Genomic DNA, 26,231 nt, shown 5'->3' on the forward strand with positions numbered 1-26,231 from the left:
TTTACTTCAGATTTTGATTTTTATAAAACAAGATTTTTAAAATTTCATTGAAAAATAAAAAATATTTAACTGTGAAAAACTTTTTGGTTTAATGAACTGATTTTGATTCTGCTTAGGAAATAGACAATAACTGAAAGAAGGTCATACTGTGACATTTACAAAAAACCTTTACCGATTTGGCCAACCAATAAAATTTTTGATAAAGAGAATTTGTTCACATTGTCTGATGAGAAAATAATGATAAATTTATATGTTAATTTTATATTTTTAAATAATTTAACACTTAATGAATACCAAAATGAATTAAACTCGATTATTCTGTCTTTGTTAAATGCAATCCATATTCTAAGCGGGGGGGGGGGGGGGGTAGTACAGTATTGTACGAGTTGTATGAGTTGTGTGTATTAAACTAGCACAAATTTGTAAACTCGTTGTACGAGTTTTATACATATAACTCAATTTCATAAATAATCAAAATTTATATTCTTTAAGTTCTTTAAAGCTCGTTTTTATCATTTTCTTTTTTTCAGGGCAATAACTTAGGAAATAAACCAATCAGATTTGAGTTATTCAGGCAGTTTCTATCAAGTTATAGGATCACTCTGCAATTTGACACCCGTTAAAATTTAAAAAAGTGAGGAAGACTAGCAGTTTTCTCACCTTCCCTAACTTAAATTAAACTCTGATTAATATTGAATCTATCGGCAGTGCATGTTTTTATAGCGATCAAATTTCGGCGAGAATCGACAGCAATCCTACTTATTTGTAATCTTTGTTTTCTAAAATATCTAAAAAAAATTAATATCTTCTTTTTTTCAAGAGAATTTATAATGCAATAAAAGTTTTTAAGTTTCAATTGAAGATAAAACCTTTCTTTTTAGCTGAGATTATTGCCATCCTAAAATTTCTGGAATGTATCAAAACATGTCCGACTTTTTTCTACTTTAAGAGCCTGGGTAGAGTATCATTAAACGATATTATTTAAAAATGCTGAAAATGTAAAATATCTAATTAGACTGAATAAAGTGGTTTAACTAAATGAAGTATTCATTTATTTATAGAAAGTCTAATTTGTCTAATTTTTCAAGCAGGATATTTTTATACCCACTAAAAGCGAGGCATTTTACCAGGGGCCGAATACAACTTTTTCTTTACAAACTCTTACCAGTTTAGTTAAAGCTCGTTTTTTACTTTTAAATGTAAAATTATAAATTGATAAATTGAAGAAATAATTGTTCGAACATAGCTTTTTTAATTCGACGTTCGAAGTTTAGAACGACGTTTCCAACTAAATTCCTGTTTCTTAGAATTTCAAATAATAAGCATTATTAGGATATTTCGTGTTTTAGACTTTAAATAGTGATTTACTAATACAACATGATGAAAACTAATAAATATGAAAGCAAATAAATATGAAAACTAGTAAATACATACGTAAAAAAAAGACCTCAAGAATTAGTTACAATAAATATACATTCAAAAATTCACAACTCATATAACAGAAAGATTTAAAAGAGATAAGAGCAGCAAAGAGTTATCTGCTATTAAATTAATTAATACACACATATATATAAATACATATATACTTGTACACATTTACAAAAAACATAAATAGGATATTTACAGATTATTAAAAAAGCACTAATCAAGCAAATAACAAGCAACAACAGACAGGAAAATTTGAAGCTAACTCGTCTCCAACTTCTCTCTTAAATTCTTTTTTATTATTTCTTTCTATTTTCTTTCATTCTTTTTTTTCCTCTGCCAGGTTTTTATCTTTTCCTATTTTTTCTTGTTACTTTATTTCCAAAATTTTTTATTTTTTATAAATTCTGTTTTACGCTTTTTAAATTTTTTCTTCCTACTGTTGAAAAAAGACATTGCAGCGGCTTCGAAATGTCGGACGAGGAGGATCTTGCTACTGAAGATAATAATCTTGGGGTAATTTTAGATATAAATTTAAAGGAAGACTTTGAATAAATAGATCTATGACCAGTAAAATGCGCCAAGTTTTTAAAAGTATTATTTAATGCAAGTGAAGAAAAATTTGTAAGAAAATTTTTGAGCAAATTATTCCTTGAGAGAAAATAGCATAGGTCTAATTTTTTAAAATTTGCTGTAAACGAATCAAACACAACTCACAACACCCTTTTTAACTCTTTTGAATTAGAAATTTGTTGTTTTTAAATTAGCACTATGAAGGAGAACGGAACGAAGAAGAACAACGGCATGGTATTGGAAAAGCCTTTTTTCCAAACGGAGATACCTACGAGGGAATGTATGCTTTTGGGAAAAGGCATGGCAAGGTAATATTTCCTTCTCTTAAAAAGCAAGTTAAAAATCTGCAAGCTAAGACGTAAACATTTAATCGCTACAATTTAAAAAAAACTGGTTTGTCTTTCCTTAAAAAAAAATTATTCCTAAAGTTTAATTTTTATTACTTACCCATCTTGTTAGGGGGTGTATCGCTTTGCTATTGGAGCTATTTATGAAGGTGATTATAAATTGAATAAAAAAGATGGTAGCGGCGTAATGACATACCCTGACGGTTCAAAGTATGAAGGTAATGTAACATCCGACGTTAAACTAATTTGTCATAAATCTATTTTGTCGATTGTTCAAATATTTCAAATGAGTTCCTGTTCTAAATATCTTTAAGTTTACTGAAATGGTTATATTTTATGTTCTGAAAAATGAACAATTTGTATAAATAAGCTCTTGAAATAAAAATTTTTGTAAATAAGTTATATATATATATATATATATATATATATATATATATATATTAGCTTGACTAATACCTTTTTTTAAAGCGTCCAGAAACATTAAAAAAAAAAAAAATTTAAGCAAACACGAATTGGCAAATTATGGTTCAATTTGAAATGAAATAAAAGCATGTTTTTCTTTTTTAGGGGAGTGGTCAGATGACACTCGTCATGGAAAAGGTATTTATTGGTATGTCAACGGTGATACGTACGATGGTGGTTGGTTGAAAAACCTTCGAAATGGGAGTGGGCTTTATTGTAATGTACAATCAGGATCAAAGGTTTTTTATACTTTTTAGTTTGAATAGCATGTAATTAGTTTTCCAAAGGGATGAGAGCGTCATAGTTCTTGACGTCTATTATCCCAAAATTTACTGTTATTTTTTTTAAAGAATAATTTCAATTCATTAAAAAAAAAAACTTTATTGTTGCAGATTGAGGGCACATGGTTCAAGGGAAAGCTTAACGGGCCATGCCAAATCATGCTTGCCAGCCATGTATTTGAAGGAACATATCAAGACAACTACGTGTGTTTTTAATTTTTTTTCTCATAAAAACTGTTTACTCTAGATTCTCCCCCCCCCCCTTCCCCTAGCCTTCTCCGTCACAAATTTCTATATTTGGAAAAATATTTTGTGTAAACTTTGAACGAATTTCGTTAACTAATTCTCAATAAACATGAATTAAAATTATTTGAAATCATTTCTATCTGATCGAGTAAAGGACTTTAGAAAAAAAATTTTTTTTGCTGACTTCTTGTATGTAAACTACTCTCTATTCTCCTTGTCATCATCAACCCGCGACGCCCTTCTTATCTATAGACTTGATTGTCACACAATGACTTAAAAATTTTTAATTTTACATATTGTCAAGTGACGTGTAAAACGCTAAAAGGTTAATTTTGGATTTAATTTTCGTTTAGGATTTCTTTTTTAATAAAATTTAGATAAACGGCGCAGGAAAATTTATCTTCCCTTTAAATGGGATCGAGTTAAAAGGAAGGTACAGTATCGTTGAAAAGGTAAGAACTAACAACCTTTTTTTAAGATTTTTGTGGAATGTTTTGGTGATTGTTTGACTATAATTTGAAAAGAGACGGGTGACAAAAAATTTATTTTCTGGAGTAATTACATTTCAATGCTTTAGAATATGGGTGAAAATTTGGAACCACCAGATGAAGAAATTACAGAAAAACCAAAAATGTCTGTTTGGAGAACTTACAGCATGAATCCAATTGAAGTGAAAAAGAAATCAATTGTATTGTAAAAAAAAAATATATATATATTTATAACAATTTTTAAGGGAAATGTTAAAGCTTTATTGTTTCAAAAGCTTTTTTTGTATTTTGAGTGAAACGTTCTTACCGTCTAATACACTAAGTGTATTAGACGGTAGGAACGTTTACATAAATAAATGGAAATATGCTAATAAATGGAAAATAAATAGACATTACAATTTTTTTGAATTCTCCACGAAGGAACAAGTTATTTTAGCTTAAACGAAGAAATTTCTTAGTACAACTCGGCTATTACCTGGCAATATATAAAAATATATGTAAAGGTATATATGACGGTAGGAACGGGACATTAAGTCTTAATGATTAAAATGCCGAAAGTTACAAAAAAAGAAGAAAGAAGTTACTTTAAAGACACAGTGGTTTTTTTTTTATTTTTTTTGTTTATCGCTGAAAACAAGTTTTCAAAAAATAAAAACCATTGAGCCCCATCATTCTCTTCATGCTTAACAGTTTTCGTTGCATTTTTTGGATGAAGCGCTGTGCCTGATTTGCGCTTCACTTGATTTAGATGTTTTAAATACATTATTTGCTTTTTTTTGACCAAAAAAGTTAATTCCAAAATTGCTGCGGTTTATTTTTAAGACTGTTAGAATTACTCAACCAATTAGCTTTATTGATCTTACTGAGCAAGGGTTTTTTCCGCGCTCTTCGACCCTTCGACTTGTTTTTAGAATATTTAGAACAGTTTGAGTTGATAGATGAAGATGAAGATATCGTTTGACATTTCACTTGAGTTTTTCGTCGTAGAAAAATTCAGATTTCCTTAGACTTTTCGAGTTACTGTGCTTCTTAACCGGCCGCTGTCTTTTGATTGGCGGCCTGATCTTGCTTTGCTGAGAATTGAGCCAGTTACATCAAAGCTTTTGATAATAAAATTTTAGCAATTTCGTTTTCGCCTTTTATTACTTGATGCAATTTTATTGTTTAATTATTTAAAGTTAGTTTTATTTATTTGCGGCATTTTTTTGAAGATATTTACTTGAGATAAAACAATTGAGGTCGACGTGTTTCGAAGCCGAAGACGAAGCTTTGACCTCGCTAAAAATTGTGTGTGAACGTGTCTTTAAAAGTTGCATAAAATTTATTTTGATGATTTTCGAAATCCTATCAATTCGAATAAAATATATTTTCGGGGTTTTCAAAATCGTAAAAAGTTGCATAAATTCGAAAATTACGTGTTTCAAAATTGTTTCATATTTCTAACGGCTCACAAAATTCGCTTCCAAAAATAACTGTTCGAAAAGTAAACAAACGAGTATCACGTGACTTCGTTTAAGTTCAGTCGCTTCAAGTTTAAGTTCAAAAACTTCAAAATTCATGTTCTGTAAGCAAAAATTTTAAAGTGAAATTATACTATATTAATATATAAAATTATACTATATTAATAACTAGTAGGGTATGTGCTGGCAACATTTGTCATTATATGTTCTAATTTCTGAATGATAAAAAGTTGAAGCATACACTACAACAAGATTACAGAAATACAGAATATACAAAAGAAAAGCTAAGACCAGGCCTGGATTAACCATTAGGCAAATAAAACACGTACCTTGGGGAAAAAGCATTTGGGGGCACTACAAGTCCTCAAGAAATGTTTTTTTGTAAACAAATTTAAGTCCAGAGTTAACTGAAAATTCAACAAGTGTTATCAAAATAAAGAAATACATTCGAATTCGGTACAATCTTGAATACTTAAAAATTAAGCGCATAAAAAAATTTAAATTCCTGGTAATGACTAAAATGCGCACCATGCGGGCTCACCATTCATACATGTTTAAGTAGTTTAACCTTAACCCTGACTCTAACCTTAATGATGACCCAACCGCAATGAAAACCTTTTTTGGTGCTGCCCATTCACTAAATCTTGTAGGGAGAAGTGCCTTTGACTCTTGTTTAAAGACAGTAAACTTCTTCTATACAGTGCAACTGATCTATACATTTTTCTCAGCTTCAACTAACAGATGGAAGATTCTGAAAGGATGCCTTATGAATGAAATGCTGGTAAAGTTTCTTTCCGATACCAGATGGGAAGCACATGCTGTTACAACTGAAGCTATCCTAAAGTCTCATCCTCAGATTTTATAAGATCAGTCACAGAAAGGAGACACTAGAAGAGAAGCAGAAGATATCGCAAAGAAGATGCAAGTAATAGAATTTGCTTTCATGCTTGTTTTTTTAGAAGAGCTATCACTATCACAAACATCTCAGTGTTGTGAAGAACTAATAAATGCTTATCATAAAGATCTGAACAATAAGTTATATACTGAACTACAACAGTTTTATTCATATATTCGCCCAAGTTTCCTGCATCAAAATCCGAAAACAACACGTTCAATACAAAGTAATAGTTATAGACAACGTCGAGTGTGCCTTTCTAAATGTTGAAATCGCCTTAGGCATATTTTTAACATTTACGTTAACTAGCTTTTCAAAAATCCAAGTAGATCAACAATTAAACAAGAAAGGCTCGATTCGTTATCCCTGCTGAAATGATCAAGACAAATATGTTGCACAAAATTAACTTTGACAATATACTGAAAAACTTGGATGTAAATCTAGAAACAACTTTAGAATATAAATGACACTACCTTTTTGATTTTTTCATCTAAAAAAAATAAAGTATTTTTGCCTATTATTATTTCAAAGTTTTATAACTATTAATTTTAATACAGAAATACTTTATTGTAGGTTTTATATGAGTGATAGAAGTGATACAAACATATTTGTTAACAACTGTTTTCTTTGCATAATGTTTAATATTATGCAAGCACTCACGGTCAGTGAAAGATCAGGGGCCCCGAGGCAAAGGAGGTATCCATGTGGGTTTGATGAGATGGGTTAATCCAGTTCTGGCTAAGACCCTTGCATTTATTTAATAATCACTCCAGCTTCCAGTTCAACTTTCTTCTCTTCAACTTTGTCCAAATGTTGCACACAACATAGGTCTTATCTCCCCTCTATTTCTTTAGAAAGTACTACCAAACCAGCGATGGCTCTTGGGTAAGTTATTCAATTTTAAAATCATGTTTAATAATATACACAAAGTTATGTTTTCAAATTTGTTAAATATATTATCAACAAATTTAAATAATTTTCATAATCGTAAAAATTTGGTTAGCAACTTTTTGTAGTTTTCATCATTTCTAAGGCTTTACCCCTTGGAGCATAAATTTTTCCAAAAAAAATTCCCATACCAAGTTTGTAACAGGCTTTTATTGATCGCTATGTAAAACTATTTTAAAGATAATTTTACCCAATTTCAATAAAAAACAGAAAAACAAAGTTCGGAACTCGTCAAGCGACCCTCTTATTTGATTTAAGACAGGATATGCAAGTCTTTTTCTGATCTACTGTCGGAATAATTTTCTTTATAAACTAAACTTGTGTCCTCATTATTAGACCCATCCTTTTTTTTTTTTTTAAACCAAATTGGTTACTGTTTTTTATCTTTATTTCTTTAAAAAAAACTTTTTGATTTTTTTTCTTTTTTTCAATAACACCGTTGTTTTACTTGTTATTCAGTAAGTCATTCCGGATTTTATCAATTGTTATTCAGAAAGTCATTCTGGATTTTACCAATTGTTATTCAGCAAGTCATTCTGCATTATCAATTAGATTTCTAATTTTTCTCTCCTGATGTTAAACCGGTTTCTTGCTTGTGGCCTTACATTTGGTTGGTAAGATGTTACAAGGGGATGTTAATACCGAAATAACTTGAAATGGTTTGTTACTTAAAGCGGATCACTGGACTGTCAAGTATAGCTTGCTGCATAACTGTGGCTGTTAAGAACAAGGATGTTTTAAAAACATAACAAAACTTTCTATAGCTACTGATTTATGCCGGTCTCCATTATAAAGATGGGCTATCATTAATCACATTTGAAAAGATGAACATGGTAAAGAGTAAAAAGTTGTCACAAGGGAAAACTCTTTATAAAAAGACACCTTTTTTTTTCTTTTTTTTTTTTTAAATCAGAACTCAGTTTTTCCTTACTAACCAGTTTTATGGAAGTAAAAAAATCAATCTTAAAATATAACACTGCAGAGTGTTAAAACAAATTTGAATTTCCTACATTGAATAATAACGATATTCAAATAAACAAATGGTAGCAAACAAACATTAAAAAGATACAAATAAATATTCTAACTAATTTTATCTAAAACCTATCTTTAAGTAGAAAATAGAGGAACAAAACGTGTACACAGAAAGGAATTACATAATAAAAAGATTATTCATCTTTAAGATTCACCTTTCCAAAAACTCTTTTATAAATCAGCCCAAAAACCTGATAAACAAATAACAAATTGATAACATGGAACACAGTTCCTCCAAACAAAATGTGCGACGTCACTAGAGCAGAGTTCCAAACTATGTAGAGCAAATAAGAAGAAACAAAAAGCCGCATAAATAGAAATAAAACAACGAATACAAGTTCATTTATCTTGAAATACAACTTAGTATGTAAATTACTTTCTCTAAGAAACCACCGAAATTGCAAAAAAGGATTTGTAATTTCTGCACACCACAACATAATTAATACTTCTTTAGCAGAGTAGTCAAGATACCTAACCCCAAATAGTGAAATTAAGCTCAGAAAATGATGCAACATCATTGTTAAGCTTTCTGTTTTCATAAATAGGCACCATGTTGTATCAAAAATAAAATATCCAGCACTTATAGCAACTATCATATTTTCACAAGATGTGTTGGTTAATCCAAAATCATGAAAATTTGTAGTAAAAACACAAAACTCCACATTTCGTGCCACAACAACTGCATGAATTAAAGCCATAACTCTTGAATTCCACTCTGCTGAACATTTTTTATTAAAAACCAGAAGTGCACCATATAAACCGCACCATAGTGCAAAATAAGTAAAAACATCAATCATGTTTTTGATGTAAATATCTGAAAAAAAGCAAACATTTGAAATAATGGTATATTAATTCAAATATAGCAATTCATTTAAACATGATAAACACTCATATAGTCAGTAAAAGAAATACAGCTGTAATTTTCTTCAACCAATAAATTGAAAAATAATATTATAAATGTTTTTTGTCTTTTACAAAAGAACACTTCACTAAAATAGTAAAATATTTACATTTAAAAAATCCACAGCAAAGAAATACAAGATACAAGATGCACAAATCAGTTTGTCTTGATGTATCATTAAAAAAAATAAGCATAAATATAATTTCAATACTTAAATATTAAAAACAAATACTAGCTATACTATATTTTAAAAAGGATTTCCAGAAATTTGTGCGAGTTTGTGTATGAGCATGTTTGTGAACAAAATTTTTGCATATTTAAGTATTTGATTTTGCTAACAAACCAAAATTAAATGTTTACACATTTGGAACCTTGTTGCGTGTGTTAGATTCCTAATGCTAGTCTAATGTTTACATTAAATAGAAATTTTATTTGGATGTAATGTAACACACTAAAGATTGAATTTAGAAAAAAGGGTTAAAATAATTACAAATTTGCTACGCCTCAGAACAGCTAAATAGAACCTAATCTAATTTTTTTGATGAAAGCTTATAAAACCGTTTAAATGCAAACTTTGCAATTTGAATGGACCATAATAATCCTATGAAGTAAAACAAATATCCCCCAAATTTAAAGAGCATAGTTGTTTTAACTGAATAATGTACGTTAAACATTAATACACTTCCTAAACCAAGTCGAACTATAAAAAACATTCCAATGAAAATAAAATCATTTATAAAAGCAAAATTTGTCTCATACATCTTTCGTTCAAGTAAAAACCAACGTATTTGTAAAAAAGGGTTTGTTAATTCAGCTCCCCAAGTTGTAAGCACAACTTCAGCTCCTGACCTTTGTAAAAAAGAACAGGCAATAAGTGATGAAAGACTTGTTATATGATGCAAAAACATTAACATTCCTTCAGTTCTCATGTAAACACACCAAGCAGTTTCAAACATAAAGTATCCAGCACTGACATAAACTGCAAAATTATACTCATCTATATTTGCATCACCAAGTTTGTCAAATAGCCAAGGAGTTGTAAAAATGCACCACTCAGCTAGTAGACAGGAAATAAATGAATGTGTAAGAGCAACTACACGTGATATCCACTCAACACTGTTTTTATGGAAAGTATTTTGTAAAAGGAAATAATAAGTAGACCATATTACTAATGATATAGTTAATTGAAGAAACATATTTCTAAAAGCAATGAATCATTCTTGAGAAAAAATCAATCTATAACAACAAAACAAAACATAACATCACATGTATGTATGTATGTATGTATGTATGTATGTATGTATGTATGTATGTATGTATGTATGTATGTATGTATGTATGTATGTATGTATGTATGTATGTATGTATGTATGTATGTATGTATGTATGTATGTATGTATGTATTTATGTATGTATGTATGTATGTATGTATGTATGTATGTATGTATGTATGTATGTATGTATGTATGTATGTATGTATGTATGTATGTATGTATGTATGTATGTATGTATGTATGTATGTATGTATGTATGTATGTATGTATGAATATATACATATAGATAGCATGTGCATATGCATATAGATATGCATATATACAAAGATATGCACCTCCTAATAAAGAAGATGTTAGCATTTGAACCTTCGTGGTTTAGGTGAAGAATTTTAGTATAAAAGAAAATTATAGAGGTCCAATCAGCATAATCGTGAAAACGGCGTGTGCAACAACACAGGTTTAAGAAAGTTACGCAACAAAATAAAAAGTAGGAACGTGAAAATCAAAAAATTGGAAACGTGATAGCCGAAATACAATATTATCGCTGAGAATTTGAAACTTTTAGTTTATTGTTTATTAAACTCCCAATCAAACATTCTCGAAATACTTTACAGTCGCTATAATAATATTCGATAAATTTGCAAATTGGTCGTTCTAGAAATATCTTCTAGAACACAATCATTCGCTGATGGAAACAACAAAAAGAGATGTGTCGCAACCTGAACACCCGTTTGAAAAAGTTAATTCGTCATATGTATATTTGTTATTTTTATCTGTGATGCTGATTTTAGTACTCTCAGATTTTTTACCTTAAGGATATAAAACTACCATTATATATCAAAATTTCACTTTGTCAGCGTTCGAGTCTGTTAACTGACATGCCAAATCAAGGAAATAGTGATAGCAATGAAGGCAACACGACAAGAAGAGTTTCTGATCGAATTTCTCAAACTGAGGAAGTAGTAGAAATTCTTGGGTTCATAGACATTGCTTACACTCTGAAAATAAATCATTTTTCATTTTTGCCAAAAATCAGCAAAAATAAAAACAACGTTGTTATTATCAAGCTTTTATATAATTATTACAGCTTTATGAATAGAAATCAAAATCAAACATTAATCCTTTTGACCAAGCATTATCTCTATTGCTTTGAGTGAAAGAAGATCAAAGAACAATTTTGAGATAATTTTATCGACTGAACGATTTGCTGTAATTTTAAGGGTAGAGGATTGTAACAAAGGATGGAGGATTGAAATACGGAAAAAATAAAATACCAGCACATTAAAAAAACTCTATCAAATTTTTGTTCATTCGCAATTGCACATAATGTAAAATTACTGAAGTTTCTCCATCAAAACGGGCTTGAGATGCAATGATATTGCTTTATTGACCCGGAAATCGAGTGAGAATACTGTTAGAACATTTATTGATACCGTAGTGAAAACGATGTATAAGAAGGGAAACATAAAAGTTTAATGAAATCTTGCTGCGACACCCAGCTGAGATATTTTCAGTCGCTTAAAAAAATACTATAGACTCATCAATAACTAACACAAGAATACTAATAATATTATTTTATTGCTGTTGCAAAGTCATATGCCACGTTATGTCTGGACACCAAACGACTTGCTCGGTTGCCTCTCCACTGCAAATATTAATCTTTCATCTTTTGCTATAAAAACGTTTTTCATTTGGATTTAAAATTTATAAAAATATTTTTAAGAAGATTTATTCTTAATAACATTTCTTAAAAATCTTTAAAATTTTTTAAAGAGCATGAAGTATTTTTTTAAAAACACACTAAAAGCTTTTAAGGTTTTTTGATATTTCGGCTCCATACATATGCTAACATTTATCCCAATCGAGCATTCAGCTAACGCCATATTTATGATATATATTTAAGATATTTACAAAAGCTCTACAAATAAATTTATTTTCGTAGGCAGATAACATATAATTGTATTTACATAAAAGGTTTTGTTGTGCAAAAAGCAACCGCTTTAACAACTACAACACCAAATGATCCAGCTCATAATGTGTAGGACTTTCGTCTTGTAAAACGTTTTGCCCCAATAAATTTTTCTTTGTTTTCATTAGCAGCGATAAATCCTAAAACACAATTCATTAAATTCTTAAAAATATAATTTTAACTTAAATTTAAAAACATTTTTAATAGTTTTTAAATTTTAAAACATGATTTTAATTTCAAATTTTAATTTTTAGTTTAGCATAACAAATTAGAAAAAAAACTTAAAGAAACAAAAAAAAGAGATAAAACAGAAGATTTTAAACAAGACACATTTACATCACAAAATTAGAGGTTAAATAGGAAGAAGACTTCAAAATCATTAATCGCAAGATATTCCACTTCTTAATGCCAAAGACTTAGCTTATACATAAAGTTTTTAATATACATAACACTTCACTGAGATATAATTTCTACTTACACTCCACATTTTCATCTGACGAAGATTTGGACCATGACTTTCACGAACATATTTCTGTTGCTCTTTAAGAGACTATGTCATTAAAAAACGAAAAAAGTTTTAAAAAACTGAAAAGTCATCTAATGATATTCAAATACTAAAGTTTTAAATTTACCTTCCCGAGGACTTCCTGCTCATGTATTTTCTGAGTATATTGATCTCTATAAAATGATATTAACGATCAATTTGATAAGCTGTTAAAAGAGGCGTTAAATGCTTTTTTATTATTTAACACAATTACATCCTGACACTACTAAAGAATACCCTGTCACTCAGCGGCAGACTTAGCTTTTTTACGCGTGGCAAAGGAGAAAGAGGAGGGGGACTAAATAAAAGGTGATATTTCATTTTTCTTTTTGAACCCAAAAAACACAAAACAAAAAAGAAACAAGAAGATAGCTAGACGAAGTTTAATTGATAAATGTGCAACTTTTACTCTAAACGCTTCCGGCTGCTGTATCTGTTTCACTTTTTGCCTCTGCAATAAAGTAACCTCAAGGAAGCGCTTGTTAGCTAAGGTTAGAATCACAGGATTTGCCATTGTTGTCACTACCGTGTCCAGTCTCTATAGCTATCAAATTATTAAAGCTTACTAAACAAAAAATCACCTGTAAGATTTTTTTGAAGAATTATTTGAAACATATGATTTCATTTCTTCCTCGATGCGTTCCATTTGCAAATCAAGAATCTGAAAAGGAAATAGAATTAAAAAATTTCATCAAACTTGAAAACTCATTTATTTCATTGAAAAACCTTTTCAAATAGTAAATAAAACCTCAATCATGGCCTCAAGGTGGTGATATTTTCTTTCTTCGCTCAAAACTTCCTCACGTGATGCTTTTACTTCCTAATGTGTTAAATACACACGGCGTCAATAATAAATAAAAAATGCTACATTCTAACACTTCATCCACAATTTTTTTTTAAGAAAAACCAAGTAAAATGAGCTAAAGTTGTGATTGAGTGTGAATATCTACACATCCCAAAAAACAATATCAAACATAAATTATGAAAACTTAACAACTAAACTAAATAAAAAAGTAACTCTCAGAATTAAAACAACTGAGATTAAACTTTCTAAGATGACTACAGCCTTACTTGTTCCAATTTTGACATATTGCTCCCTAAACCAGCAGCAGTTGTTTCATACACAGATTTTCGCTCTTCATACTCTACAGTCAATTCCTTCAAAAGAAATTAATGCCAGCACTTTAAGTTAAACTATGATAAGAAATGAAGATTATAATTTTAAAATTGAATACAAACTAAAAGAGAAGGTGCAAATGGGTCTGCTCAGCTCTACTAAGCTTGAAAAATAGACACAAAAAAAGGTTAATATATATAAAAAAGGCATATATGAAAAAAATCTACTTGACACTGTTGCCTTAAAGGTCTCAACTCCACAATGACTGGTGCTAGAGTACTCTTCTTTTGGGCAATTGTATTTGTTAATTGAACCACCTGTATTAAAAATATTTATCAAAATTTCAAAAAGATATAAAATAATATTGTTTATTTTTTAAAAAAATATATTCTTTATTGGGGATTTAAATCTAGGCTAATTTACCATTTGTGATATATCTTCAAGAGTTTTTCCTTTCTGCTCATCCAATTCACTCTTTATCGTAGAGACTTTCTCCAATTCTTCTTTAGTGGTGTGGAAACCAGATACACCATGTTTTGCTTCAAGATTTGACTAAATTTAACAAAGATTCTTTTGGAGTTTAAACATGTCACATGTAAAAACTCATTGTCACAAAAAGAAAAGAAAAATGATATTGATTGAAATCAACTTTGTGTCATCAAAATTCTTTTCTGTTTAACAGCAAAAAAAAAAAAAAAAAAAAAAAAAGGTGAATTTCAAGAAAAAATGAACTTAAATGACTTTTGTTTCTTCTTATTTTTATCTGCACAGTTAAGAAAACAGCAATATTTACCCAATATTTACAACAATTTATTTCATTAACTGTAACAGGAACTTTTATAAAACCATATACTTTAGTTCATGACATCAAAAATTTAATATTAATTTTTCCCCAAATATCCATTAGTCCCCAAAATAGTATTTATATATGATAACGAAAGTAATGACATTACTTTGGATAAAAAGATACTTAACCCTGTTTTGTGAATTAAAATGCACTACAAAAAAATAAACAGGAAAATTGTAAACCTTTAATCTATTTCAAAAAGAATTTTAACTTTTAATGACAATAAAATTCAATAGAGTCTGTATCTTTATGATATAATTTGGAAGTGAATGCACTCTGCATAGCACTACTAATCAGTGTATTACAATTATTATTGCAATTACCATTATTACAATTACTATATATGGCTTAAACTGCTAGTAATAAGACTTTGAGTAAAAGGTTTTGAATAAAAAAGAATTTGAATAAAAACTAAAAACACACAATAAAGGACTGACCAAAAAAGCACGAGTTTGTTCATCCTTAGATTTTAAAATTTCTTCAGTGCGACTCAAAACACCAATTTCAGCTTGAATCTCTGACAACTAAAATTAACATGCTGGTTATTTCATAAGTTAAAACTATTGAAAATGTAAAATTCTAAAATGAAAATGTTTATATATGTATATATGTATATATATATATATATATATATATATATATATATATATATATATATATATATATATATATATATAAATATATATATAAATATATATAAATATATATAAATATATAAATATAAATATAAATATATATATATATATATATATATATGTATATATATATATATATATATATATATATATATATATATATATAAATATATATAAATATATATATAAATATATATAAATATATAAATATAAATATATATATATATATATATGTGTGTATATATATATATATATATATATATATATATATATATATATATATATATATATATATGTATATATATATATACAAGAGAGCAACAATATGTGTATATAAACACACACATATTGTTGCTCTCTTGCAGAGAACACAAAATTGGAATTCTACATCTCTCCCTTTATTCACCACCCTCTAGAAATTTTTTTCTTCAATTTATACTTAATATAAAAATCCTCTAATACCATCATAAAAAACCACTTAAAATATATTCACAAAGATTTCTAGTTAAAAGCCATTTATACAAGGAAATTACATAACATCAATTCTTTCTACCACTTTATAAGATTGCTTCTACACAATTCAATTTCACACACACACTCACATATATAAATATACAAACACACATATATATAATGGTGTGAATATATATATATATATATATATATATATATATATATATATATATATATATATATATATATATATATATATATATATATATATATATATATATATATATATATATATATATGTATATATATAATAACCCCTGAAGTTGGAAACAGTATTGCAAAAGTTTGCAAAGAAGAAAACTGTAAAATGACTGCTGATAAAGTACAATATTACATTAAAATGATTTTCTTTTGTAAAAAATTGAAAAACTTTGCAAGATAATAATATCGCAAACAAATGAAAAAAATTTTTTAAAAAAGAATACTTCTAATCTTTTTTTCTTGTACAAAGTGCTTTTCCCCCTCAGTTTGTTTACATAGCGTTTAAACTAAATAAAAAGTATACAGCAAAAAAATTGTGTATTATATGTTGTTTTATTAAAAAAAAGATGGCTGTATTGAGAAAAGATAGAAATAATATATGATATAAATAATATAAATAAGATATAAGTAATAAATGGCTGTATTGAGAAAGATAGAAATAATATATTGATTACCTCTTCTCCTTTAAGAATCTCAATGCCATCTGAATCTTTCAATTTTTCTCTTTTTTCTTTTGCATCAGATTCAAAAGAATGGTACTAGGTAATATTAAGAAGTTATTTTCCAAACAAACAGTTGTAAAACATCAAATAATTATCAAATTAACAGTTAAAATTAAAAATTAGCAGTTCCAACAACAGTTGTAAAACATCAAATAATTATCAAATTAACAGTTAAAATTAAAAATTAACAGTTCCAACAACAGTTGTAAAACATCAAATAATTATCAAAAATATTGTAATATAACAAGAAACAACAAAAAAGTTAGTTTAAAATAAAGCTCTGCTAAGAGCAGCTATTTTCAAAATTCAACAATCAAAAGGAAACTAAATTCAAATACTTCATCCATAGCCTCTTGCAAAGCTTCTGCAGCTGAATTTTTCTTGTTTGCAATGACAGCAGCCTTTAAATAAAGTTAAATAAATTTAGACATTATAGAAAAGCATAAACTTCAAATAAATGATACAAACAGTAAAAACTATAATTTAAAATGAAACAATAGTTTATGAAGTGGTGAAAATATAAATGAAATATTACAAATAAAACATATAAAAACAAACAAAAAATTGGCTTAAATAATTTCAGAAAGTTACTGGACCAAAAAAAAAATATTAAGGTTCTTACAAACCTGCTGTCTGAATACAGATATCTTATCATCCATGGGATCACTTCTTGCCATTCTTTTCTCAACCAAAGTATTTGTTTCTGATGATAACACCTTAATCTAAAATGAATAATTTGAATGAACTTTTTTTGACTATAGCAGTTGCAAATTACAGCAAATTAAACTTTTGAAAATTGAAAAAAAAACCTATTTAAAACATTAAATATCAAATGCTAATGTTTAATTCACAAATTCAAACCATTTTGTTAAGTGCATCCAATTCAGTTTGACCCATAGCTGGTTCATCAGCAACTTTTTGCAGAGTTGATAAGTAAACTTTCTTTGCTTTTATCTCCTGCACAAATAAATAGGTCAGTTTAATTTAAATTAACAAAACTACTTCATATGTAATAGTTATTGTATCCATTAACATAATTAACATAATTATTGTATCCATAAACAAAATAATTGGAGAACTTGATGGGCCATGTTTGGGATGGGGCCGTGATTGGATGCTATACTATTATTGGTCAGAAAGTAAACTTTAAAGTAATGATTAACTGAAATATAAACAATTAAAAAAATAATAAAAAATTAAAAGAAATAAACAACTTTATCTTAATCTTTAAGTTTTAATTTTAATTATTGTAGTTTTAATTGTATCTTTAATATTAATTTATAACTAACTTTAAGTATTTTAGCTTTAATTTTGGCTTTAATATTACCTTTAAATTAATTATTGTAAGTTTTAACTTTAATTATTTTAGTTTTAATTGTGCTTTTAGTTGTGTGAATATGGCCACAATCATACAAATGCCCTACTCTCTCTTTACGTCTTATACTATATATGTGTGTATCTATGTGAACTTATGTAGTAGCGTGCAAAAGTTTGTAAAAAGCTAAATATTTCAATTTTTTTTGTCATAACATTTTGCCTTTTAACTAAAAACAAATGCAATTTTTAACAATAGTTCCTTTAATGTGATTGCATAATATAACTTACTAAAAAATTTTTAACTGAAAGAAGAAGTTCAAATTTTATTGAAAACATGTTGTAAAAGTTTATAAACAGTTCTATGCCCTATAAAAAAAAAAATCGAAGTTTAAAGAAATACATATTAATATTAAAACTAATTTACTAGAGATAGTATTTAATTAGAAGTGAATTTTAAAAAATTGGTAAAGTCTAAGGAATAGTCATAAGAAAAGAAAAAATTTAATAATATGTACAGTAGAGAAGATGATTCTTTGTAAGCAAATTTATGAGCTTTATGTGGCTAAATCAACAATTAGTGTACAAGTTAAGAGATCTAGAGAACGTAAGACACTAGAAAACAAGCATCATACAGGTAGGCCAATGATAACTACAGAATATCAAGACAGTATTTTGGTGAGATAAACAAGATGGCATTTTGAGCAAAAATTATGGTGTTAAGTATAGCATAGATACTACAAAATGTTGCTTGCATAAGCATAATTTGTTTGGTTATCATCCTGCCAAGAAACCATTAATATTATTAAATAATCAATTAGCCCAAATGAAATTTCCAAAAGATCATTTGAATTGGACTTCAAAAGAATGGTAAAAAGTCTTCAGGGACAAATCAAGGTTTTGGATATTCAGTAGCAGTGATATTAACTATGTGAGATGTCCAAAAGGTGAAAGATTTGCTACTAAGTATCAGATGCCAACTGTTAAACATGGTGGTGACAATATAATGGCTTGGCGGTCTTTTAGCTGTGATTCTATTGGTCCACTTTATCACATTAAAGGCATAATGGATCAAAATTTATATTTAGATATAATCAAGTATGTTATGTTGCCACATGGAAAAGACAAAATGCCTCATGGTTGGATTTTCCAGCAAGACAACGATCAAAAGCACCAAGTAAATTCTATCAAAAATTTTTTAATTCAAAACAAATTTCACTTTTGAACTGGCCTTCTCAAAGTCCAGATTTAAATTTCAATTTTGAACTGGCCTTCTCAAAGTTCAGATATAAATCTTTGGGAACATCTTAATCATCAGTTAAAGGGTGAAAAACCGACCAATAAAAAATCCCCATAGATGTTTTTATCAACTTAGTTTACTCTATGCATTGCTGTTGTTGAGCAATGTTAGAATCTAGGGGCTATCCAACAAAATACTAATGTGGTGTGATGAAAAATTGTGGAGGAATTAGAAATAATATTTTTTTTTTTTAAACTTTTCAATTGTTTATAAACTTTTACATGATTTTATTTTCAATAAAATTTGAATTTCTCCCTTCCATTACAAGTTATCATTTTTTAGTAATGAAGTAAATTATGCTATGTAATCACATTATACAACAATTGTTGAAAACAATTAAACAATTGTTTAAAGTTTCATTCAGTGAAAAGTCAAAAAGTTATGACAAAAAAACTTGAAAAATCTAGCTGTTTATAAACTTTTGCATGTAACTGTGTACATATGTATATGTATATATATAGGATGATGTAAAAAATTTGTAAATTTGATAAAAACATAAACCTTAGGAAGCTTTTCTTTTGTTAAAAACAAATTCACTTGATTTTCTTCTTCCAACCTTTTTACCAAACCTGGAAAAAATTAATTGAAAAAATTTATTTTCACCATGTATTATGCATAACCAAAGCAATATAAACATAATAATTTATAAGTCTCAACCTTCAGCTGAAATTCCAACTGCTGATGCTCTTAAGTCTTTTAATTGAACTTGAAGTCGATTCAATTTTTGTTCTGTATGCACAAACTGAATAAATGTATGTACAAACTGAATAAATGTATGTACAAACTGAATAAATGGGCAAAAACATTTCATAATAAAATGATATAAGATTTAGAAAAGTAATAAGATGGAAAAGTAATAAAGTAAAAACTAAAACATCTTTCAAAACTAAACATCTTTTAAATTTTTTCAATTTTAGAAATTCAGCTTGTCCTCACCTGGAATGGTTAAAATAATTTTAAGCCCAAAAAGTTTTATGTCACATGATTTTTAACTCTAACCCTAACCCTAATGATTAAAATAATTTTAAGCCCCAAATGTTTTATGCCAGATGATTTTTAAGATTTTTACCAGTCAAATTTGTGTGTAAAAATTTATCATTCTTCAGAAGACTGGTGAACACCTTAAAAATTAACTTAAAAAAGGTAACTTTTCCAGATGCTACATTTTAGTTATCAGTTTTAGGTATTAGGCATAACTTTCATCAGGCAGAAAAAACTTTCATCAGGCAGAAAGTGATTAAAACTTTAATCAGGGAGAAAGTGATGAAAAAATCAATATTTAACTAAAAAAAAATGTATTACTATTTAAAACTGAGACTGATTTGTTCTTCTATTTAAATTCTTTAAGTAAATGATATACCTAAGCATTTCTATTATCTCTAAGCTTCATATAGAAAAGGGGCTCACCCTCCCCAAGTAAGAAAGGGAGGATAAATATAAAAGCTAAATAGTATTTTAATTGCTTGTGCAATTGGAAAGGATCACAGAGCGAGGCATTCTGGATTTTCTAACTGTCCAGAAAACATTTGCATTATAAAAAACCTCAATAGGCGGAGGTTACAAAGATGGAATATTGCCAGACTATAGTATAAGGAAAGCCCAGAGAATTACTCTTATACTTGTAATTGTAATGAATGCATACAAAATTTTAGGCATAGGTAGGAGAGGCATTATATTTTGCATAGCAGGTCTTTTTTTGTAAAAAAAATTTTAAATGCAACTTAGAAGTTCATTTTTATGCACAAATTAAATAACTACATTTAATTGTTGAATAATTATTACACAATGCAGTGTGTAGGGTATGTATGACTATGTCGGATTACAATTGTAATTTCTATATATAGTTTATACTAGATTATAGAAAACATAGAGTAAGAAAAAAAAAGCAAGAATAAGAACTCAAAAGCAGTAGGAGAAGCTTGACAAGAATTTTAAAAGAAAGGAGAAAAAGTTCCCTGGATTGCTATGAAAAATATCTAAGATATTCTAAAGAAGACAAGCCTTAACATGTACCCATATCATACAGATATAAATGTTCCTTAGCTGGAATACCAGCTTTTTGGTATTCCAGATATGGAATATGTAACTGGAGCTGCTCAGTATGATTTTTCAATAGACTGGAAGTTGTTAATGACAGCTCTGAAAGAGCAGTAAAGGTTGATTCAGAGCAGCAAAGGTTGATTTGTGAATAATTTTCAAAATGAGGATCAAGAGGAATTACTAGTCTCTGTGCAGCAAAGATCAGACCAGCTCTCTAGGGCAGCAACAAAGGAGTAGTTTTAGCAGGCTTATCAAACATTAGTAAAACAGAAAAAAAAAATAACATGATGTAAATCTAACTATAAATTCAATTTTTATAATAATAACATTTCTGATTTTCCCTAGAAAATAAAGTGTTTAAATTTCAGAAGCACTAGTGATGTTGAAAATTCAATTTTTGTATACTGAATCAACAATATCTTTATTGCACTCCTAACTTAACTTTATGCCTCTATCCAAAAAAATCCCTTTCTTCTAAATATAGGGGAGAGGGGGGCAGCTTTGAACATTTTTTTAACTTTTTTTTAAAAATCAATATTTTAATTATTCAAACCACTTTTTTTCTTCTGAATAATTAAAACAATAATTAAGGAATAAAATTGCAGTGTCTAAATAAATTTTGTGCTAAAAAATAACTCAGAATCTTTATTTCTTCAACGTGCGCGAAAATTTGCCTCAGGTGTGTATTTCTTCAACATGCGCGCAAATGTTCAAAACTGCCCCTCAGGTTGGGGCAGTTTCGAACATTTACGCCCATGTTGAAGAAATACACACCTGAGGGAGCTTTGAATTATCTCTGACAAATGGAAATAATTAAAGATTAAATTTTTTTTTTTTAAAATAAAGCATTGATTTATTTTAAAATTTCATTAAGTTTAAGTTTCAAATAGTAAAAATCAGTTATTTTTTCTAAATTATTAATCTTACAATCATTCTAAAGAGTTGATCTAACAAAAGTTATATAAAGCTATTTAAGCTGTAAATAGAAGCAATTTTTTAAAAATACAAAAACTTACAAAACCAACTAAACCTTAAACTTCAAAAAAACACGATTATAACAAAAATGGAAATGGATTAAGTTTAAGTTGGGTATGTCAAGCCATAATTCATTTTAGAGCTTTTTATTAGGTAATCTCTTAACATTATTTCCTTATCTTTATTTAATACTTGTGCGACAGTATAATTAGTTGTCAAACCAAGCTTGGTCTTAGATAATAAGTTTTTATACTTCTTTATTCTGTAATGTAAAGTATTACAATTTATATTATAAGTTATAGCAGCTTTGTTTGGCCTCATTAATCCATTTGCAACTTGGAGAACAGCATTATTAACATCATCCTATATGACTTCTCTAACTCTCTTTTTTTTATAATTTCAAACCATTTTTATCTTTAAATAATTAAAATTTAGGCCACAATAATCAAGCAATAAAGTGCAAGAAGTTTAAACAGCGATTCAAAGGTGCCTCATTCATTTTATTCAAAACTGCCCCAAAGCGATTTAAGTAATAAACAATAATTTTTCCAAACAAAATTATCTCATTAATTGACATTTTCTGCTTAATTGTAAATCTTATGAGTTATCCTATCTTACAAATAACATTAAACATCTCACTAGTTAGAAACGTGGTCAAAAAATTCTAATAACTTTATATCCAAATGTTTACAATTTGTCCTCAAAAACAAACCAATCATATATATTGTTCAGATTGTGCCAAATGCCAGGAAAGACAGGTGACAACTGCGAGAGTAAATATTATCTTCACAAAATATTTAGTTTTATTAAGTTTAAATACAAAAACGCTTCAAAAATGCATTTTTTCAAAGCTGCCCCCATTCAAAGCTGCCCCCCTCTCTCTTACCATAATAATGTTAGAAATGCTAAGACCTATTACTGAATTATACAATTTGGCCTAAGTAGAAAATCAAATTTGTCTTAGTTATACATAGTAATAAAATATGACATCACCTCTATATACAGGAGGGTAAACCCTTTTTCTATAAAAAAAAAAAAAAAAAAAAAAAAAAGCTTTAAAATGATTAGGTATTCTAGTTACTTTAAGAACTTGACCCAAATAGAAGAACAAATTACTCTCAGCTATATATAGTAAGATGTCAATTTTAGGTAAATATCGGTTTTTATAATCACTTTCTGCCAGTTATACTGACTAAATACATCCATATTTCATTCTGCCTACTACCTAAAATTGATAACTGGGCTAAAATGTTGTAGAAATGTTAGTATTTCTAGAATAAAAATATTGTAGAAATGTTAACATTTCTAGTAAGAGTGCTCAATACAGCATAGCATAAGTATGGCAAATATATTAACTATTTTTATTGTTATAGAAACTAAATAATTAACTAGGTTTATGTAACTTTAAAGTTTCATGGAATAGCAATCATCACCTAAGAAAAAAGAAGTATTAGCTTTACTATTTAAATAAATATTTTCTCTAGGTATATACTTTCATCTGATGATCGCTATTGCGTGAAACTTTAAGTAATGTTATATAAACCTAGCTTGTTATTTAGTTTGTATAATATATATATAACATACTATACAAACTAAATAATCATATATATGTATAATTTATAGGAAGAATGATTACCAGTAATAACTATTTTGACCATGACTAATCAAGTAATTCATGAATAAAATCTAACAACCTGACTTTTTTGTGTCTGTTTCTGCTCACTAAGTTTGGCTTCTTTTTCACGCTCTTGCCGGAGTTGTTTTGCAGCAGCCATTAGTTTTTCTTTATTTGCCACAGCATCAACCTAAATAAATATTAAAGATTTATCCTATATTTGCAAGATTTAGTCAACAAATGGATTTAACTTAGAGAGAAGTGTAAACAAATCAAATGTAACAGAAACAATAATCCAAGGCTCAAACTGCAATAAAATTAACCTACTACCATAATAATTCTAATACTATTTTTAGTTGTTGCAACAAAACAAAAATGTAAAAAGAAGAATACATAATAAAATTTGTAAGTTATAATACCCTCTTTTTTACTCTAGTGATTCGTTTTCTTAATTGTTCCTGTTCTTCTTCCATTGCTAAAATATCCTTAAGATAAAAGCAAAAGAATCTTAAAAGTAAATAAATCCAAAAAAAAGCAAAAGCTTTATAAAACTTTTTTAACTCACTTTTTTAACTTCAGCAGCTGAGATTCCTGTTTCTTTGATCTGCTCAGTTTCTTTGTGTAGTTCTTTAAACTGCTCAATCAATTCCAAATACTAAAAAAAAAAATCTTACTGAGAATACATTTTTTAGCATTAGTTAAACTTTAACAAACTACAAATCCAATATGTGTGCTAGAAATTACTTGAGTGAATATTGCCTAATAATTAAAATCACAAAAGCTGATTGATAAGCTTTCAAAAGATCATTCTTATTAACAGTATTTTTTAATAAACTTTTTTAAAATTCGTAATTTCAAAATTTAAATTTTGATCGTTTAAAAATATGTAGAGTTCTCATTTATAAAACAGTATTTTAAAATATTTACTGTATTGTGAGTTTCAGTTATTTCATTGTCTATAAACATGTCATGTGGAATATCCAACTTGACAAGATAACGAGCTAAGTATGCTCTCTTTTTCAAGTCTGCTAAACTCTCTATCAACCATTGTATAATAGGATAAACAACAGGCTTATCTCCTTGGACTAAACCTTGCCGAAAAGTACTCCTTTAAAAAACAAATATGCAAATTATAAACAATAATAAAGAAAAAAGAAATAAACTTCAGATAATTTGACAAAGAATGACTTACACATTTCCATTTTCTGTTTTGGGCTTATATTTCATTACTCGCAGAAAATTAAGCATTCGTAGTACTCGCTGTTCAGGATCTTCTTCCCGCACATCTGAAGACTCCTAATCAATTTTTAAAAAATTTTCAAAATGAAAAATGCACTAAAACAACTCATTTGTGGAAAGAAATGTAAACTTTAGAGCAAACGTAAAATCTGATCATTAATACCTGAGGGCTGATTTCTGTGATTACATCATTTAAAACCTGAAGTAACTGGATTGGTTTAAGAGAATCAAAACTACATTAAAAAAAAAAGTCAAAAATCAAAAATACTAAATTGAAAAAAATTGTTTGCAAACTAAAAAAATTAAAATGTTAAATACCTTATTAAATTGAAACTCTTGTTAAATGGATATCCATTTAACTGATCAACAATAAATTTTAGTTGCTCTCCCATCTTTTATTAATAAAAAATTAATAAGAACTTTTTAAATTAAAGCATGTAAACTTCTTGAACAGCTTGGATTTACTTCATTCAATTTGGAATTATTTCTTTTGCATGAAGTGCTGAAATTTACTCTTAAGTAAAGAGGAAACTAAAAAATGGTCATGGCTGGGTTATAAAACATGCTAAGCAGATAGCAGATTAGATTTTAAAAGAGGAAAGAAAGAATATCTACTATGATATTCAATAGTAAAATGAAATAAGCGTTAAGTTTTACAATTATTATATTCAGATAATTTAAAAAAAAATCAATTTTGTTGTGTTTTTCTACTATATTATAAAGATTTAATGAAATTTTGCTTTAACAGATAAATTCAATCAATATCTAAGATTTAATGCTAATCAACTAATTATTCTAGGTACAGTTAAGAGCTATATACACAAAATCATAAACAAAAGCATAGACTTAGCGACAAAAGCTTCGATTTAGCTAGATAAATAAAAGTTATGTTTACTCGCGGTCCGAAAATGAACAGGGGGGAGAGTTACTTCAAATTAATAACTTGTTTCCCAATACTATTAAAATTTTAACTAATTAAGTTTATTATAATTAATGATTTAGCTTATTCAAAGCTTAAAATTTGAATATCTTTTATAATTTTGATATAAAATTTAAGTTTGTGGAAATGACAAAGCTCTTTTGTTCC

At 27.7% G+C, this 26,231-nt stretch overlaps 3 protein-coding genes across 6 annotated transcripts; 1 reads left to right on the forward strand and 2 right to left on the reverse strand.

The window, feature by feature from the left end:
* Positions 1-1,541: 1,541 nt before the first annotated feature.
* Positions 1,542-4,197, forward strand: LOC149882365 (radial spoke head 1 homolog). The gene is made up of 7 exons (XM_090067035.1): positions 1,542-1,941; positions 2,193-2,306; positions 2,458-2,563; positions 2,913-3,046; positions 3,200-3,292; positions 3,712-3,786; positions 3,912-4,197. The coding sequence occupies exons 1-7, from the start codon at positions 1,897-1,899 to the stop codon at positions 4,029-4,031; spliced, it is 687 nt and encodes a 228-aa protein (XP_089923161.1). The 5' UTR covers positions 1,542-1,896; the 3' UTR covers positions 4,032-4,197.
* A 3,481-nt stretch (positions 4,198-7,678) lies between these two features.
* LOC145191605 (TLC domain-containing protein 5-like) lies at positions 7,679-10,794 on the reverse strand. Of its 3 annotated transcripts, none has more exons than XM_090066220.1 (2): positions 10,668-10,747; positions 7,679-8,971 (listed from the first exon to the last, which is right to left on the reverse strand). In XM_090066220.1, the coding sequence occupies exons 1-2, from the start codon at positions 10,690-10,692 to the stop codon at positions 8,292-8,294; spliced, it is 705 nt and encodes a 234-aa protein (XP_089922346.1). In that variant the 5' UTR covers positions 10,693-10,747; the 3' UTR covers positions 7,679-8,291. The 3 variants fall into 3 exon arrangements, with proteins under 3 accessions (XP_089922346.1, XP_089922345.1, XP_089922347.1); XM_090066219.1 differs by lacking the exon at positions 10,668-10,747 and adding an exon at positions 9,168-10,260; XM_090066221.1 differs by lacking the exon at positions 7,679-8,971 and adding an exon at positions 9,452-10,258 and having other exon boundaries at positions 10,668-10,794.
* Positions 10,795-11,893: 1,099 nt separating this feature from the next.
* Positions 11,894-26,012, reverse strand: LOC145191306 (intraflagellar transport protein 81 homolog). 2 transcript variants are annotated; one of them, XM_090066218.1, is made up of 24 exons: positions 25,463-26,012; positions 25,308-25,377; positions 25,098-25,201; positions 24,833-25,013; positions 24,471-24,560; positions 24,325-24,390; positions 23,985-24,095; positions 19,933-20,017; positions 19,777-19,844; positions 17,523-17,618; positions 17,288-17,383; positions 17,000-17,062; positions 16,614-16,697; positions 16,383-16,445; positions 15,247-15,333; positions 14,386-14,514; positions 14,190-14,279; positions 13,917-14,003; positions 13,594-13,665; positions 13,427-13,506; positions 12,934-12,979; positions 12,780-12,851; positions 12,300-12,441; positions 11,894-12,004 (listed from the first exon to the last, which is right to left on the reverse strand). In XM_090066218.1, exons 1-23 carry the CDS (start codon positions 25,534-25,536, stop codon positions 12,340-12,342), a joined length of 2,016 nt encoding a protein of 671 aa, XP_089922344.1. In that variant the 5' UTR covers positions 25,537-26,012; the 3' UTR covers positions 11,894-12,004; positions 12,300-12,339. The 2 variants fall into 2 exon arrangements, with proteins under 2 accessions (XP_089922344.1, XP_089922343.1); XM_090066217.1 differs by lacking the exon at positions 11,894-12,004 and having other exon boundaries at positions 12,212-12,441.
* Between the last annotated feature and the right edge of the window lie 219 nt (positions 26,013-26,231).

The sequence above is a fragment of the Hydra viridissima genome, unplaced genomic scaffold (assembly GCF_058129835.1).
Source record: "Hydra viridissima isolate aposymbiotic clone 2 unplaced genomic scaffold, HvirCarnegie_v1 scaffold_11, whole genome shotgun sequence".
Classification (NCBI taxonomy): Eukaryota; Metazoa; Cnidaria; class Hydrozoa; order Anthoathecata; family Hydridae; genus Hydra; species Hydra viridissima.

Bases quoted from the DNA above. Each gene is read 5' to 3' on its own strand.
- LOC149882365 (XM_090067035.1), top strand. From the start codon at position 1,897: ATGTCGGACGAGGAGGATCTTGCTACTGAAGATAATAATCTTGGG. The intron at 2,564-2,912 runs GTAATGTAACAT...TTTCTTTTTTAG, and splicing joins TGACGGTTCAAAGTATGAAG to GGGAGTGGTCAGATGACACT. The intron at 3,787-3,911 runs GTAAGAACTAAC...TCAATGCTTTAG, and splicing joins GGTACAGTATCGTTGAAAAG to AATATGGGTGAAAATTTGGA.
- LOC145191605 (XM_090066219.1), bottom strand. From the start codon at position 9,252: ATGCTTATTTTTTTTAATGATACATCAAGACAAACTGATTTGTGCATC. The intron at 8,972-9,167 runs GTAAATATTTTA...GCTTTTTTTCAG, and splicing joins TTGCTGTGGATTTTTTAAAT to ATATTTACATCAAAAACATG.
- LOC145191306 (XM_090066218.1), bottom strand. From the start codon at position 25,536: ATGGGAGAGCAACTAAAATTTATTGTTGATCAGTTAAATGGATATCCA. The intron at 20,018-23,984 runs GTTGTTAGATTT...ACATTTATTCAG, and splicing joins AACAGACACAAAAAAGTCAG to TTTGTGCATACAGAACAAAA. The intron at 19,845-19,932 runs GTTGAGACTTAT...AATTTTTTCCAG, and splicing joins AGTTGGAATTTCAGCTGAAG to GTTTGGTAAAAAGGTTGGAA.